Below are 18,289 nucleotides of genomic sequence, written 5' to 3'. Positions count from 1 at the left end.
TTAAAAGCTAAAATTTCAAAATAAGAGAAAGACATAACCACATTACAAACAACTCTGATAAAAGGCCTTTCTTAAAACTATGGCCTCAAAACTCTATCAAGAATCAAGGGGGGAGCCAGCAGTTAGCGTAATGGCTATGTTGCTGGACTCCCATGTAGTCGACCACGGTTCACATCCTGGACCCGGTGGCTTAAAACTCACACCGGGCACGTGTGCGTGCGTGCCCAAGATCCCAAGAGGAGAATGGAGGAGAAGGGATTGCGGCGTGACCATCCCCCCTGTGATGTGATTTCTCACTTTCTGTCTCTCTGTCTCTCTCTGTCTGTCTGGCGAGTGCACGCGCCCTATAGCGAAAACCTCTCAAAAAAAAAAAAAAAGAATAAAGGGGAAGCCAGAGTTAAGTAGTCATAACAAAGAGTGTCTGGTTATTCCTAACCCCCAAAATACCAATTCTCAACCAGGGTTGCACAGTAGCATAGTAGCATCATCTGGGGACCTTAAAAAATCCATGCCCAGGCCACAGTGCACAGGTATGGTCAGAGATGACAATTTTCCTCGTGGCCAGCAGCCACACTGCATCTAGCTCAGGAGTGAGATGGGTGGAAGCTCCTTGGAGGAGAGACTAGAAAAAGTGATGGAATGGAGACATGGGAAAGACAATGGGTGTCCTTGAAGAGGGCGAGCCCTGAGGATATAGTAGACCAGTGAGCCTTGCAGGAGACTAAAGTCAAAGTGAGTGACTAGCATTTCTGAGAAGATGGGAAGAGGATGTGATCTACAATATAACTTAGAGATTATGGTAATCACCTATGAGGTCTGAATGCACTTCGCCACTTACTAGCTGTGCAAACTTAGGCTCAGTCATACCTGTCCTGTTGTTGGAAAGGAGTAAGGATGACATGAGATAATGTTCTCAAAGTATTGAACACAGCTCTTTCCACATGACTAGGACTCAATACAGAGTGGTAACTGCTGTCGTAATAGTCTAAGAGCAACAATTCGACAGTCAACAATGGTAATAATAATGATACCATCTTTGACAGTGTCAGCAGAAATAAGCAAACTAGAATATTGAAAGAGGTTTATTCTTAGCCAAGTAAGAGTGACATCTTGGGAAGAAAGAGACTCAGGTAACCCTCCAAGGGTTTCTGTTATAGAAAGTCTCTCTTCTATGTATATGTTTGTTTGTTGAAAACAGAAGATTCAAGCGAAACTGTAAATGAACATGTACAGTTTTTACACTGCTTTGGCCTAAAAAAGGCAGAATATCTGGACGTGGAGGCTCATCAGTAAGAGGTGGTTTTAGAAATTCTTAGGTCAGTAATTGGTTAAATATGCAACAATTTGTTTAAAAAGAACTCAAACTCAGCAGAAAAGAATGTCCAAGTCTAACTTTAATGTAGACAAGAAGTCCTTGCTAGTCATCATGTGATACTATGCTAGGGTCAGGATGTGAAGAATAAACCACGATCAACTAGTTCAAAGAAGTCCGTTTCAGCAAGACTAATGTTCATGAACATAACTCTTCCCAGGCCTCCTGGAGAAAACTTAAAACTAGAAAAGTGTTAGAAGTCAGCCTTTAGCAATAATAGTATCAATAATGGCATTAATATATCAATAGGAGCAATGATGACAAGGGTTGTTTTACATGTGTCAAAAGATAGAAGCCTGGTATAGAAATTTAGGGTATTGTTTTCTCCAAGACGTAGAAGAGGCTAAAGTTACCCACACAGCGAGATGAGAGGGAGTTGGCTTTAACTGAGTGAGATCTAACTGAACTATGTTTTGGGCTTTGTTTTTGTTTTGTTTTGCAGTACAAGATTCTCTTGGACAGGATACATTATTCGTTTTCCCTAACGACAAGCTGGTGGAAGAAGGCTCCAATGTCACCATATGTTATATTTCTAGGAACAATCAAAATAACATATCCTGTCTTTTGGAAGATGAACAAATTAATGGAGAACAACTTGATCCACATGTATTTGCATTCAACTTGAATAATGTTCCTTTCATTAGAGAAACAGGGACAAATTTCTATTGTCAGAGGAACAAAACTGTGAAAGGCATTGTTCTCTTTGTCTCAAGTAAGTAGGCAAATTCTCTGTGTCCTGTCTTCTGTTTCCTGTAGAATAGACTGACTCTCCTTTACCAGAAGACAAGCAAACATTTCCATGCAAAGACTTGATTTCCTTTTGTTTCCCAAGCCTTCTAGGAGAGACATTCAGCAACAATATTCTGAAAAAAGACTTCCAGGATTTCCTTTTGTTTTCTTGTCCTTACTGACAGTTTTATTCCTAGAAACTAACAGTATTAAAGGAGAGTAGGTTCAGGTCATGACCTGAACCAATAGAAAAATCTCCTGCCTTGTCTCAGACATGCTGGGATTTCTGCAGAATGACAGATGAAGCCAGGAGTCTGCAGGTTGAGTGACCACAGAAAGGCATCCAGGATAATAGGTCAGAAGAGCTGGTTTTGACCCTTCTTCTCTTGGCTGGAAATGTCATCTTGGACAAATTTATGAGTCATATGCCTCTGCTGTGAAATAGGGATGATGATGGTGGTTGTAAGGATTAATGATCATGGACAGAGCCTGGCCTCGTACAATAGTTGCATGCAGTAGGAATTCAGCAAATGGAGGCAGTGACTGTTCTTAATTGTGTGGAAAATTGGCTGCACTGAATGTATCGGTGGAGAGGAAACATTGACATTTTTATGTAGATTTATACATGCGCTCAGTGGCTGCCTGTGTTTCATCTTGAGATTCTCTTTCCCCTGTACCGGTAAGGTGGTATCTATCAGGTCTCCCTCCCTGCTTCCCCTGTCAAAGGAGATTTCCAATCTTCTGGAAGTGTGGTCCCTTTGTGTCCCTAGCATGGCCACTGTTAAAATGAAAAACGCAGACTAGTTACATTGAACAGTTCATATGAGCAAGAGATAGGTTCTAGAACTTAGAATGACCTAGACAGGTTGATTCAGAATGCCTTACCCAACTGCATGTGGTGGTATTATTTATAGCCAGAGAAAAGAAAGTGACATATAGAACCAACCTGATTAGCTGCAGTTGGCATTTGTTTTGTATGGGCATGTTTTAGCAGCTTTGAGCCTCTAATTGGCTAAAGCTCAGCTGCTGTGATTGGCTAAGGCTTCATTGCTTCGTTACCAGGGTATAGATTGAAAGTGACATATGGAACCAACCTGATTAGCTGCAATTGGCATTTGTTTTGTATGGGCATGTTTTAGCAGCTTTGAGCCTCTGATTGGCTGAAGCTCAGCTGCTGTGATTGGCTAAGCTTCATTGCTTCGTTACCAGCGTATAGATTTAGGTTAGGTCACAACTTGTTTGCACATCAAGGTAGGCTGCAGTTCAGTATGGAAGGAGCCAACTGTGGGCCAAATTTTACTTTCCAAGTGTAAAAACAGTCTTAAGCCAAGTCTATCAATTTAACACTACCAAGAGTAGCAGTGGCTCTGGGGGATTTAAAAGTATTTGTCAGTCCTTGGAACTCTCAGCTCCTGGTTGTTGCGTTTAGCAAGTTCATGAAATCTGATTTTCTGGCATCCCCCAAACTCTCTGTAAGCCACAGTATTTGAAATAAAATACTAGCAGGCACATAGACACAAGCTTTGTCAGATGGGCACAGTGCCAACCACTTGCCTGGCACTGAATACCTAGTCCTGAGGTACCCCAGAAAATCACAAGGGGAAGAAGAGAAGGATCTAAGATCATGATGCACCTGAAACGTGACGTTATAAGGCTATCGATATATAGGTTTGTCATCTCAGTGACCCCTTCACTGTTCAGAGTAACTCTGGGGCTTCAGACCTCAAACACCTTTCTATTTGGCTTGTCTTTCAATGAAGGGCTTTAACCAGGTCTTAGGTCTGTTTTTTCTTTGTATGGACAGAAGTACTTGAGGAGCCCAAAGACTTTTCTTGTGAAACACAGGACTTCAAGACTTTGAACTGCACTTGGGATCCAGGCAGGAACACTGACTTACGGAAACACGCTTCCCAACGCTACACATTATTTGAATTGTAAGTTAGCTCCAGTTACGTTATTAACAGGCAATTTCTTGTTTAAGATGCTTGGAATGGCATAACACAAACACATGTCATTGTTACAGGAAATTGTAAGAAATATTTCAAAACCACCTACCAGGGACAGGAGGAAATCTTTTAAGTGCTCCCCAGTTAATAACACTTCCTACCTGAGTTTTTGTTGTTGTTTTTAAGGAATATGGGAAGAAAGACATAAAAATGATACTGGTAATGGTGAATCCTGATGTGAAAATAGTCCCATCTGAAGATCTGGACCTACTAATTTCTGATAAGAATATTTCAAGTAGAGCTGACCTATAGCCCAATAGTTAAGGGAGCTACACCCCACATGGCCAACCATGGTTCAAGACCTGGCCCCACTGGCTTGAAAAATGTGCTGGCGCATACATAGAGTGCCCAAATGCCAAGATGAGGAAATGTGGAAGGAATTATAGTGTGACCACACGTCATTTAAGGGTGCTTTCTCCTTCTGCCTCTCTTTCTCTCTGTTTCTCTGTCTCTCGCTGGTGAACATACATGCCACTCTGGTAATTAAAAAAAAAAAAAGAGAATATTGAAAGTTAATTAAGGAGTGTTCTTATACCCACAAGGGAGAGTCAGCAATTCATTGTTAACACATTTAAACACATGTCAAATATGTTGAAACAGTATTTTCATGGTTTGTGTTTGCTGATGTTGGATCAATGCCATCATGTAGGGCATAGTTTCAAAGTCATTCAGCTTACCCTGAGAGATAAGGGACATGTCTGCTCTGATGAAAGTGTAATTGTTGTTTTGTTTTGTTTTTAAAGCTATTCTGGGGAAAAGAAACTCTGTAAACACAAAAACTGGTGTAATTGGCAAATAACGCAAGACTCACAAGAAACGTATAACTTTACACTCATCGCAGAAAATGACTTAAGAAAGCGAAGTGTCAGTATTCTTTTTAACCTGACTCAACGAGGTGAGACAAGAGTTTTGGCCCACTGTGGCCCCTAGCACGTGTTTGACACCCTGTGTGACCCAGTCAATGTGCTGCAGATTTCTGACTAATTCTCAGCGGGAGTTGTAATTCAGACCTGTTATTTATGCTGCGTTTCTCCTCATGCGTGCATGTGCCCCTGACTAGTTGTTTGTTTTGATGATGTCATAAGCACGGATCAGTTTTCTACCCGACTTCAAAATGAAGACTCCAACAATAGCTTATTTCACATCTCATTCCACAGCCCCCCACCCTGATCTTTCCACCAGGATAATTACTACTTTAAATTGCTTATGTGTGTGTATGCAAGTATTATCATTTCTTTCTTTTTTCTTTTTTTTTTTTTTTGAGAAGTTTTCTCTATAGGGCACGTGCGCTCGCCAGAAAGACAGAGAGAGACAGAGAGACAGAAAGCGAGAAATCACCCCCCAGGGGGGATGGTCACGCCGCAATCCCTTCTCCTCCATTCTCCTCTTGGGATCTTGGGCACGCACGCACACGCACCCAGCATGAGTTTAAACCGCCAGGTTCAGGACTTGAACCGTGGTCGACTACGTGAGAGTCCAGCAACATAGCCATTACGCTAACTGCTGGTCCCAAGTATTATCATTTCTTACGTAATCTTAAATGTATGTTTTATTTTTGTTTGATTTTAATGTATAGAAAGGACATCAAGCTCTGTAATAATTTAGTAATTATTTTGACATCATATTAAATTGCTGATTTTTTTTGCTTAGGATTGCTTTGGTTGTTCAGGGGCTTTTGTAATTCTATACAAAACTTATAGTTGTCTTTTCTATTCTGTGAAGCATGTGATTGGTGTTTGTATAAACACTGCATTGAATCTGTGGGTATCACCAAGTAGGCCACTTGACCGTGAGGGATAGTAGGGGCCAACAGTGCAGACCTACCATGCCTCAGGGGCTCCCGTTGGAGATATGGGTCATGTGCTGGGGTTACAGTGGGTACTGTGTTCTGTACCAGGTCAAGAGTGATGGCCAGAAGTACTTGGAGTACTTATGCAGGAATTAGGGAGCCTTGTACTCAAGCTGTGGCTTGTCCCAGTATGGGTCTGTGCCTGATGCCTAGAGGACTCCTGCCAGGGGCTGGTACAGGGGAGCTATGACATCGGCTGGGCTTGGCTTGATTAGGGAACTGCAGTAGGTAGAACCTAGAGGGCTCCCACTAGGGGAGGGGCTCATGTGCTGAAGCCGTATTGTACACTGGATTCCTCACATATCAGTAACAGAGGCTGATGGAGCCTGGAGGCCCTCATGGAGGACAGGTGTCTGTACACTCAAGCCACACCATGTTCTGGGCTCAGCTTGGCGGGTTTCCACAGTAGTAAAATTGTTCCTCAGAGCAGTCTTCTCACTCACCTATGTCCCCCTTCTCACTCCCCACTATGTTCCAGAGTGATGCCACTCTGTGGGTTTACATAACAGGGTCTCGTGACAATCCCCTGCCTCAACTTCCCCAGTTACTGGGGATTACAGGCAGATGCCACGCTACGTGTCCTTTATTGGACTGGGGACCTAACTGTGTTCCAGCCTGCAGATCACAGCAGCTTAGGGCACACCATTGTGGCTTGGCTGACATCTGTAATTCTGTCGGGCTGCCAGGATCTGAGTGTTCCAAAAGCAGACATGGATCTTGACCTGTTGAATGGCCTCCGAAGCCTGCCTCTGCCAAGGGCCCTACTTAAAAATGGTGGCTTTGTGAGTCACTTTGACTGCCAAAAAGACATCTAGGTGTTTACATATTCTTTCTAGTACCCATAGAGGCCTACCTGCTTTGGGCCTCCTTTTTATTAGCGGGTGTCATTAAGTTCAACTACTTTTGTTTGTTTCTAGGATATTTCTTTGCTGCCCCACCCAGGTAGCCTTGGCATTTAGGCTATGATAGTCCATTGTTAGTCTCCATGCACCAGAGCCTTTTCAACCAGCCACACTCAGCTATTACATTGTGATGGAGTTGTTTGTAACATTTTTTATCTGTATTAAGTCCTGCACTTTGGTGCTGGCCCCATAGCCTACTAGTTAAGAGAGCTGTATCCTGGGGCCAGCAGATGACATAGTGGTTAAGGCACTGGACTCCTACATGTCTGACTGCAGTTCAAGTCTCGGACCTGGCGTCATAAAACTCATACCAGGCGCATATACATGGGTGCCTAATCCTGGGAGGAGAATGGAGGAGAGGGGATTGTGGCTTGTCCATCCCCTCTGGGGGGATGATTTTTCACGTTCCCTCTCACTGTCTCTCTCTGATGAATGCACGTGCCCTATGGAGGAAAAAAATTTAAAAAGCGCGAGAGAGCTGGGTCCTACTTGGCCAACCACAGTTCAAATACTGGACCTCATGGCTTGAAAAACACACTGGATGTGCATGTCTGCATGCCCAGTCCTGACAGGATGGAGAAATGGAGAAAAGGACATTGCAGTGTGACCACATCTCACTAGGGGTGCTTTTCCTCTCTGTCTCTCTGTCATTCTGGTGAGTGCACATGCCTTCTGGCACTGTCAAAAAATAAAAATAAAATCTAGATCAGTAGGTGGCATGATGGTTGCAGCTCTGGATCCCAGATGACCGACTCCCGACTCATCAGCTTGAAAAGCACGTCAGGGGTGTGTGTGCTCAAAGTCCTGAGAGGAGAATGGAGGAGAAGGGATTGCAGCATGGCCATCCTCCTGGAGGGGGGTGGATTTCTCACTTTCCTTCTTTCTCAGTCTCTCTCCAGCAAGCACACTTACCCTATGGCAGAAATCTTAAAAAAAAAAAAAAAAAAATCCTATACTTTTGCTCCTCAAGTCTGGGACTCTAACAAATGTTTGAATTATAACCCCATATCCCCTAAAGCTTTGTTCATTTTTGAAAATCTCCTTCCTTCTTATTGTTCAGGTTAGACAATTCCCATTGATCTACCTCAGGTTCACGGGCTCTTTCCTCTGTCATATCTATTCTGTTGTTGATCTACCAAATGAATTTTTTATTTGTTATTGCATTTTCATGTCAAAACTTTCTGTTTTCTTCTCTTTATCTCCTATCTCTTTGCCAAGATTTTCTATTTCTCCATTCTGAGAATGTTTGTAATTGCCTGTGGAACATTGTTATAATTGTTTCAAAGTCTTTGACATGCAATTCCAACAGCTGTGCCACCATCTTGTCGGCATCTGCCAACTGTCTTTTCCCTTATGTGTTGAAATTTTCCTGGTTCTTTGTATGCTGAATAATACAGAATTTTATCCTGTATATAATTATGAACATAACCTGAATAGTATGTAGGGAGACTGGGCATTTAGATCCTATGGTGTATACTGTTGGTTTTTTTTTTTTCTAGTTGACAATTAACCTGGTTTGCTTGAGTTTCAGCCTGCTGCTTTCTGTGGCTGTGGTTCAAATATAAGTTCAGTTTTCAAAGACTTTGCAGTGCTTTGTCCAATAGATCTATTCCAACTGTGTTTTTTATTTTTTATTTTTTTGAAACCAGTGTGGAACCCAGGCAGTGGTCTGTTAGTCCTTTCTCAAAGTCTAGTGTGCTGATTAAGATCAGATTCATGGGCTAGCAGGTGGCACAAGGTTGGGGCATCTGAATTCCACATGGCTGACTGTGTAGTTTGAATCCCAGAGCCAGAGGCTTGAGAAACACACTGAGTTCACGTGCCCAGGGTCTCAAAAGATTAGAGAAGCGTTTGTGGTGTGTTCAGGGGGTTGGCGGGCGGTGATTTCTTTCTCTCTCTCTCTCTCTCTCTCTCTCTGTCTCTGTGTCTCTCTCCAGCAAGTGCACATACTCTATAACAAACTAAAAAAAAATAATAAATAAGTCAGATTCATGAATACATGATTGGGAGGTAAGCACATAAGTCCATGAACAACTTCATGAAGTCACTTTCCCAAGCACCTTCTTCTCCATGATCTCCCTAGTCCTTTTCAGTTCCCTGGAACTCTCCTGTCAGAAATCTATAACTTTGGTTATCCATTCTGGCACTTACTTCCATTACTGTACCTTCAAGCCAGGACAAGTGATGGGAGAACTGAAAAAAAAAAGAAAAAAAGCTGGGGAAGCCAATTCACTTCCAGTTCATAGGTACTTCCGATGTTGGTGTTCTCTAATCTGCCGGCTCTATTTTTCATAGTTCTTAAATAGCACTCCATGAATTATGTCTCCTGTATCTAGTGGAAAAGACAGGATGAAGGTACTTACTTCATCTTTTTCCAGAACTGAACCCTTTCTCATCATTTTGTAATAAAATTTCAGATATTCAATTGTTTTGGTGCTGAAATTTCCATTCAGTTCTTTTTCAGAACAGTTTCTATTCTTTCTGAAAGGTGTTTTCTCTCTATTTATTTCAGTCGTGTTTGCCTTTACCTCTTGGAGCTATCTTCATGTTACTGTCTAATAATCATCCCGAGGCTGGCATCTGTTGATTGTCTTTTGCCTTGGGAATCTGAAGTTTTTCTGGATTGTTCTTGTTATTTTATTTGTCAAATAATTTTGGATTGTATCCTTGACATAATTAACGTTGTTTTGTTTAAACTCTGTATTCTGTTATAATCTTCCTCATAGGTCATCTTCTCCAAATTTTTAATCCCCTCTGCAATCTGCCTGTTTATGTTTAACCTTAAGAGACCTCAGATAACTTATTTTTGTATTTTGTTCAATGTGTCTAATATAGTCAGTGTGAAAAAAAGGCTGTAGTTAGTTTATTCTATCTTTTCTATATGTGGTTTTTCTATTTTCTCAGTTATAAACACAAAAGAGTTGTTGAAGAAATAAAGAAATGAATTGCCTTTTTACCAGTCTTTTTGGATGTGTGCTTGATTTTGTTTGTTTATTTGTTTGACAGTTCGACCAATGACTCCCTTCAGTGTCAGTTTTGAAACTGTAAGTGCCACAAATGCCATGATGACCTGGAAGGTGCATTCCATTGGGAATTATTCCTCACTTTTGTGTAATGTGGAACTCTATGGTGAAGGAAGAATGATACAAGTAAGAACTTTTCTTAATTTCTACTTTAAAAAAATCCCTTTATGTCCCGAACGGAAAGACTGCTGAATAAAATCACATTAAACTTGGGCCAGCTGGTGGCAGCGTGGCGACTAAGGTAGCTGATTCCGCGTGGCCTACCCTATGGTTTGAGACACAAACCCAGCTTGAAAAACATCCCAGGCATGTGTGCATTTATGCCCGAAGTCCTACAATAAGGGAGAGATGGAGGAGAAGGGATTGCAGGGTGACCATTCCCTATGCGGGCTGCTTTCTCACTTTTCCACACTCTCTGTGTCTCTCACCAGTGAGCAATCCAGCAAAAACAATCAAAAATCACTTTCAACTTTATCTCTTTGTAGATTCAAATTCAAATGATAGGGATCATCTGTTTGAAAAGGGTCATGAAACTAAGTGAAGACTATTAGGGTAAGAAAGGGGGCCTTAGAGTTTTTTTTTTTTTTTTTTTCCATAGAAAAACTTCATCTCACTCCAAGCCCAAATGTACTGTGTCCTGCTTTGATTTTGCAATGAGATGTGTTTATCAGTACTTCTGTGTTCTTTTGACTCTTTCTTTCTTGCAGCAGCACAATGTTAGTGTCAAGGTGAATGGTGAATTCCTCTTAAGTGAACTGGAGCCTAACACGAAGTATACAGCCCAAGTCCGCTGTGCTTATGACAAGCACATCTGGAAATGGAGTGAATGGATTAGTCAAAGCTTCATCACACTTGAAGCTGGTAGGTTCAGCTCTGTGGCATTTAATCCAAGGCTCCAAACCTTAGCAGATGGGCTGGCATCTCTGAGAGCTTTTGCTTATAACACAAACTAGGAGGGAAGCATTAAAAAACAGATACAGGGCACCATTTTCAAAAGTTGGATTAAATGCCTAATGAGAAGGGAGTGGGAAGCCATCAACCTCACACATTTGACATCAGTGTTATTTCTACTAGACATTTTCTCTCTTATCTTGTATTTTTCCAAAATGGTTTCTAAGCCACTGCCGTTGCTGGATTCACATTGATCTGGGGCTATAGACTAGGGACCTACAGATGTGTTACTGCCAAGGTAAGCATTGAACTCTTGCTAAACTTCGTGCTTTGTCTGGAAATGTAGTACTATTTGGAACTTTAATTATTATGAGAAAGCCATTGCTTCCAAGAACAACACACTGGGAGCACTCTCCTGTATGCCCTCACTGGTGCAATACACAGAATTTTTCTCCCAAATCACTGAGTCTCAGAGCTCAAGTAGGCCTCAGGAGATGAATCTGGCCTTCCTCTTCCTGCAATTCAAGATAATAAAGTACAGTAGTTCCCCTTACTCACAGTGTCATTTACCTGTGGTCGACCATGGTCCTGAAAATAGTCATGACTCATGGGAACCAGCAGTTAGCGTAATGGCTATGTCGCTGGACTCCCACATAGTCGACCGCGGTTCGTGTCCCAGACCCGGTGGCTTAAAACTCACGCTGGGCGCGTGTGCGTGCGTGCCCAAGATCCCGAGAGGAGAATGGAGGAGAAGGGATTGCGGCGTGACCATCCCCCCTGGGGGGTGATTTCTCGCTTTCTGTCTCTATGTCTCTGTCTGTCTGTCTGGCGAGCGCACGCGCCCTACAGTGAAAATCTCTCCAAAAAAAAAAAAAAAATAGTCATGACTCATTAGGGTCCAAGGTCCAGGATCACCTGAAGCAGATGATTCTCCTTCCGACCAATCATCATCAGATCAATAATAGCCTAACACCATGTCACGATGTCTGCACCATTCCCTCACTGCACTTTATCACTCGCATCATTTCACATCATCACAAGAAGAAAAAGAGTAAGTACAGTTCAGGAAGGTATTCTGAGAGAGAGAGAGACCACCTTCACATAACGTGTGTTACGGTATATTGTTATAATTGTTCTCTTATTAATTAATTATTGTTGTTAAACTCTTACTGTGCCTCATTTCTGAATTAAACTTTATCATAGTTTGTATATAGGGCCAGTGTTAAGTGCAGCTTCAGGCATCCACTAGGGTCTGTGGGTCATATCCCCAAGGATAAGGGGGACACTACTGTATCGCTGTTGCCCATCTTATGGATGAGACAACCTGAACCCACAAATTGAAGAGACTTCCCCAGTTTTCAGAGTTGATGAATGTCAGAGACATCATCGTCATTGTGATAGCATTTAACATTTGCCGTGGGCTAGACATAGCTCTACATGCTTCTTGTACTTTTCTCTTTTAATCTTCACCACATGCAGTAGGTACAATTTTTATTCTCATGTGATAGATGGGAGCATTGAGGTCTACAAAGGTTAAGTAATTTAACTGGCCAATAAGTGACCGAGATGACTCCAGAGCTATACCCTTAAATAGATCTGGATTCTGTGTATTTTCCTTCTTGGTGTTATTATTACAATCTTGAGATCTTATTAAGTCAATTATTTTTACTAGCAAAGGAAACATTACATATATGCATTTTATTCTACCTGATTATTTGTGTGTGTAGGCAAGCAGAACTCTTTCTGTTTCATTCTAGGAGGGAAACTTAAAGTGTTGACTCTAATTTGGGAGTGGCAAGGGGAACTAATCAAAATCTACACGTGGGTTTAGTAGTTAGTCAAGCTTAATAGGCCTCTTCTCATTCCCTGGGAGTTCCTGCTCACTGTGTTCCCACTGAGACTCCAGTAATTTTTCCAGAGGGTCAGATTCTTCAAGGATTCTCATTGTAGAAATCCTTCTTCCTGATAGGAATATGCTATGTTCCTCAGTTGTGTTTTACTAAGGAAATCTTGCCTTAATAATTGAGGTTTTCTTTGAGGTCTTTTTTTTTGGGGGGGGGAGTCTAATTTTTGCAAATTTATTCCAAAATTATAACTAAAATTTTATGCAAAAACAGCATGCCAATAGGATAGAGTTTCCTTTATGTTATACAATAATAAAATAAAATAATGCACTTTGGTTTTGGTGATGTCTTAGTCTGTTATTGCATTGCTTACAGAAATACCTGAAACTGGGTAAATTTAAGAGGGTGGAGGCTTATTGATATTTCTGGCCATATGGTAGGTTCAAAGGCATCCTAAAATAATAGGGGGCAGGATATTGAGCAGAACTGCTGTCAATAATTTTCTGCCAGTTCTGGTCTCCTAGTCTGCTTTATAAACACATCAGAAGTTAATCATAGTCCTCACTCCCAATAACCTTACAACACTCAAATGCCCCACCCTGGGACAGGACTAAGTTTTCACTTAATACCTTTATAGTCCAACCAAGTCCTAAAACTTGAATTTTAAAGGCCATCTAAACTACACTTTCCACCCCTAGCTCCCAAAATGCATGGATTTTTCACATACATAATCATCCCAATAGCCCCCCAAAATCTCAACTCTTTCCATCACCAACTCCAAAGTCCAAGGTCCAAAGTTGTATCTGAGACTCAAGGCAAACTCGTTCCAACTGAGTGTGTGAAGCCAACACAAATGACATGTTCCCAAAATACAGTAGTGAGATAGGCACACGACCCTAAGAAAGTCTGAAACTCAAGAGGGCTGGCGTTCAATCTTGAAATTCCATATGCTAGCTACATTCTAGATGCACTGAGGGGTTAGAGCATCAAGAAACCTTATTTCCCTGTCTTTGCTGGGTTCAGTCCATACCTCGACTCTCTCCAGCTGGAATCTCATGCCTGCAGTTCTTTCCGGCTGGCACCACATGCTCCAGCTTCACAATTCTTGCATCTTGAGGGTGGTCCTGTCTATGTAGTTTCACTGGACATTGTCCTCCAGGATCTGGCAGGCTGGAAGATGGAGGCAGGGGATGGGGGCATGACCAGACACTGTGGAGGGTGCTTGTCTCTCTCTTTCTCTTACTCTTGTGTGAGTGTGTGTGCGTGTGTGCGCATGTGCGCATGCTGTCATAAATAAAGAAAAAGAAATAAATACAATTAAATAACGTAATGAACAAGACCCTAATCATCTTGGGTTCAATCTTGACTCCATCCTCACAGCTGGGTACTTTTGAGCAATTAACTTAATCTTTAGGCCTTAGTTTCTTTATCTAGAGAATGAGGTAGATAATAATACCTGTCTCAGCATTGTTAGAAGGCCTATATGAGTTAATATATGTAAAACACTTAGAATTAGCCTGGCACCTGTAGTCCCTCTATAAAAATTAGTTGTTGTCATAAATTTGAGGCCCCAAACAGTTTTTTATGAAGGTACCAGAGTTGGTTTATGTTAAAAGATGGACCCTCCTCTTGTTAAGTTGATTGAGCAAGCACGAATTCAAATGCTAACACAATCAATTGGTCCGTCAGTTTGCACAGATTTCTAATCAAAGGTCAGACACAAAAGATGGGAATATTTAAGCAAGTTGTTTTCTCGGTTCCCTCTTCATTTGCTTTTTATTCATTCTAATAGTGTTTAGGGAGCTTTTCTAAGTGCCAGGCTCTGAGCCAGAGGCTAAGAGTTTCGAAGTCACAAGAGCCAAGGAAGCACATTACTCTAGAATCACATGGAGAGAGTCCTGATAAGAGGGAACTGAGCAGCTGGTGCCTGGAGCATCTGTAAGCAGGGCTCAGGATGAGAGCAGGGAGGCTCCTCTAGGCTGTCACTCCCAGGAGTGCAGGGGAGCCCCCCTCCTGCCCCTCGAGGCTTTCTGCTAGTGTGCCTGATTGTGGCCTTCACAAATAAAGCCAGGAAGTGGTAATGGTCAGCTGTGGAGAATGTCCCAAATTGGTCAGTCTAAGGAGCTCACCTCTTAGTCACTCTGACAAGTCAGAATGTCCCAAATTGGTCAGTCTAATGAGCTCACCTCCTAGTTACTCTGACAAGTGATTCCAAAATTCCTTGGTGGTTTCCAGAAGCTCTGAGGCTTGATTTATAGAGGCTTTCAGTTTGTTGTTCTGTTCAGAGGTAGCTGACCTATGTGTTTTTCCTGAGGAGGGAACAGTGTGGCTGTGGACAGTGGGTGACAGTCACAGGGAGCGGAACAGTAGGACTGGTAATCTTCACCATTTAGAAAGGTTGAATGTTATTCTATACATACATATTGTGACCCAAGTGCTGCTCTTTGATACATTTCAGCTCCCTCAGTGGCGCTTGATGTCTGGAGAAATGTGAAATCCAAGCCAGGAAGTCAAAATGTGATCTTATTCTGGAAGGTAAGATGTATAGTTTTGAAGTCTTATTTACTCTCCTGTGTCTTTCACTATGAAACTGTGGATGTTAGTGCAGACTTTGAGCTGAGAGGGATCATAACATGAACCAAATAGAACTTCTTACCTAGTGCAAGAACCCACTGGCATTCATGTCCCATTGCTTGGATTTGGACCTCCTTGACAACCCAAGCCACTATGGTCAGCTTTGATAGAACCTTCCTCACTTAATTTTCTACTCAGACCAAGCTGAAACTTTTGCAGGCCCAGGACAAGGGTAAAAGTGGAGTGCTACATACCATATTCAAAATTATTAGTATTTGAACACTCAAGCTATTTTTTTTTTGAAAGAGAGATTTTTGCTATAGAGTGCATCCACTACCAGAGAGACACAGAGAAACAGAAAGTGAGGACTTACCTCCTATCCCCAGGGGGGATGGCCATGCCACAATCCCTTCTCCTTCTCCTCTTGGGATTTTGGGCACGCACACACATGTACCTGGCTTGAGTTTCAAGCCTCCGGGTCCAGGACGTGAACTGCAGTTGACCATGTCGGAGTCCAGCATCTTAACCACTATACCACCTGCTGATCCCCCCACCATTCCTAAAATTTTATTTATATTCTACCATTGTATAGCTCTATGGTGTACAACAGGATTTTTCAAGGCATGCATGTAGTACATAACCATCAAATCAAGGATCACCATATACGTCATTTTCAACAGAGAACTTTCCATTCCTTTGTCTGTTAAGTGTTTCTTCCCTTTGCCCTTCCCACCTACACTCTACCCTCCACTACCCTCCCTTACAGTCCTCTCATACTGTTAGGTCCTCGGGAAAGCTGTGACGTATTTTTCTATTCAAAAATGCATCATGACTTTCCTGACTACCCAATACTTATATTTAAAAATTATGCATCAAGCTAAGAGACTATAATGTAAAATAAACTTTATTCTTTGCCTAATATACCTTCAAGAAAGCCAGAAAGACCAGGTTTGTATTCAGAACTCTGAGTCTTCCTTGTTTTATATGAGAACACAGTGATGCCGGGATATTGGGCCCCAGACACAGCCCATCCCACTTTTCTTCCTATCTCTATTCTGGCACACTCCCTAAGGACCTCTGTGCACATATGAGCAGACGTGCCAGTCTGCATATTCTGGTTCTTTTCACACCTCAGGGAGACAGCTACTCCCTGCCTGGTCTCAGATCTAGGGTGCACACACCAAGGCCGTAGTCTATCCTAGGGAAGGTGGACCTGAGGAACAGACCCTGGGAGTGGGCTCAGGATCATACAGGCAGGAAATCTCTGCTCCTTAGAGGATCATCAGAAGAGGACAGTGGGAATGAGGAGAGCACAGCTATCTGGGAATGACACAACTAGAGGGGGTAGGGATGAGGCCAGGATCCAGATGTTTCCTGCTAAGGTCTCAGGAGTGATGTTTATACTCATTGGTCTCTCTCTCTCTCTCTCTTTTCTCTCTCATTTTCCTCCCTAAGTCTTTTATTCCTCCAGATTAAAGAGAATATCTTCTTGGCCAACACTACAGCCTAGTAGAGGGAGTTAGAGCCCATGTGGCTGTCTGTGGTTCTAACCCTGGCCCCACTGGCTTGAGGAACATGCTGAGCACGTGTGCATGGGTGTTCAAAATCACTACAGGATGGAGAATAGAGGAGAGGAGTGGTGGGACCACACCCCACTGGGGGGGGTGCTTTCATCTTCTGTCACTCTGTGTATGTGTGTCTCTCTAGCAAGAACGTGTACCCTCGGACAATTAACTCCATATATATGTATATACATATATATGAAAATCCCTATCTCTGTGTGTGTGTGTGTGTGTGTGTGTGTGTGTGTGAAAATCCCTAATCCCTTCCTCTTGATGCCTGACTTGGCCATTTTTCTCTGGACACATTCTGCTTTTGAGGATCTTACCTCCACGTGGTTCTCTTCTCCACTTGGTTTCTGTTAAATTAGAATGCCTGATTTCTAGACCAGCCAGTGGCATGGTGGTTAAAGTGGCTGGATCCCACATAACCAACTGTGTGGTTTTAGACCTGGATCTGGCGGCTCGAGGAACACACCAGGGATGAGTATGTGCCTAAAATCTTGAGGGAGAAGTGCAGGAGGAAGGATCATGGCATGATCTTTACCCATGGGAGGGATGCTTTTTCACTCTGCCCCGTTCTTTCTCTGTCTCTTTCAGGAGAGTGCACACACCCTCGGGCGAAACTCTTTTAGAAAAACAATGATTGGTTTCCAGCTTGGTTTAGAGGGTTATTTTTTTAAGTCGTTTTATTTTTTGTGTGTGAGTGTGTGTGTGTGTGTATGTGTATAAGCAGTTGAGGAACAAAATAGATGAAAAGATAAATATATAAACTCTATTCAAAGTAGAGTACATTTTGAAACAATTATCAATATTTTTTTCAGCCACTGTCAAAATTTCATGCCAATGGGAAAATCCTGTTTTACAATGTAGTTGTAGAAAATCTGGACCAGCCGTCCAGGTTAGAGCACTACACCATCCCTGCTCCTGCCAATGGCACTGAGCTCTCCCTGGACCAGAGCTCTTATGAGATCCGCATCACAGCCAACAACAGTGTGGGATCTTCTCCTGCTTCAGTCATTGTCATCTCTGGCAACAGTGAGTTTGTTTTGTTTCATTTTTTATATTTTCTCCTCTAAGAGAATGTGGACAGCATTAAGTAATGGCAGTTAAATTAAAAAGTCCATCGCCTAGAGAGACAAAATGTCCAGTTGCCAAACACTGTTAGTCATTTTCTTTGGGGGCAGGGGTGTCCAGTGTGTTTTAGTGGAACAGTTCTCCTCAGTGTGGAAAAAGGGACATTTCAGCCCTGACTCAGGACAGTTCTGTCCCAGAGACACTTCTGCACACTTGGGAAGTGACCCTGAACTGATTCAAGTAAACGAAACCCCAACAAACAGTCCTCACTGAGAATTTGAGTTGGTACTTAAGTGCTTTGTGGTTTGTGAAACAGGAGTTGTACTTCTTAGGCTGTAAAACATTTTGCTGGGACCAGCAGGTGGTGTGGTGGTTAAGGGCTCTGGACTCCCACATGGCTGACCATGGTTCAAGTCCCAGACCTGGCAACTTGCTTTCTCTGTGTGTGTTTCCCTCTCTAAAT

The 18,289-nt window shown here is 42.4% G+C and overlaps 1 protein-coding gene across 3 annotated transcripts in view; it reads left to right on the top strand.

The window, feature by feature from the left end:
• The window catches only part of OSMR (oncostatin M receptor), a 68,758-nt gene that overhangs the window by 31,094 nt on the left and 19,375 nt on the right, over positions 1–18,289 (top strand). For 2 of the 3 annotated variants that reach the window (XM_006156303.3, XM_006156305.3), the window contains 7 exons: positions 1,815–2,084; positions 3,906–4,035; positions 4,851–5,002; positions 9,865–10,007; positions 10,589–10,742; positions 15,075–15,151; positions 17,574–17,787. In XM_006156303.3, the coding sequence (XP_006156365.1) occupies positions 1,815–2,084; positions 3,906–4,035; positions 4,851–5,002; positions 9,865–10,007; positions 10,589–10,742; positions 15,075–15,151; positions 17,574–17,787 (1,140 nt within the window). The remainder of the gene's footprint in view (positions 1–1,814; positions 2,085–3,905; positions 4,036–4,850; positions 5,003–9,864; positions 10,008–10,588; positions 10,743–15,074; positions 15,152–17,573; positions 17,788–18,289) is intronic. The other variant, XM_006156304.3, reaches the window with a different exon arrangement.

Source organism: Tupaia chinensis, unplaced genomic scaffold (genome assembly GCF_000334495.1).
Source record: "Tupaia chinensis unplaced genomic scaffold, TupChi_1.0 Scaffold000489_1, whole genome shotgun sequence".
Classification (NCBI taxonomy): domain Eukaryota; kingdom Metazoa; phylum Chordata; class Mammalia; order Scandentia; family Tupaiidae; genus Tupaia; species Tupaia belangeri.
The sequence above is the reverse complement of the archived record's forward strand: the minus strand, read 5'-3'. Positions and strand labels throughout refer to the sequence as shown.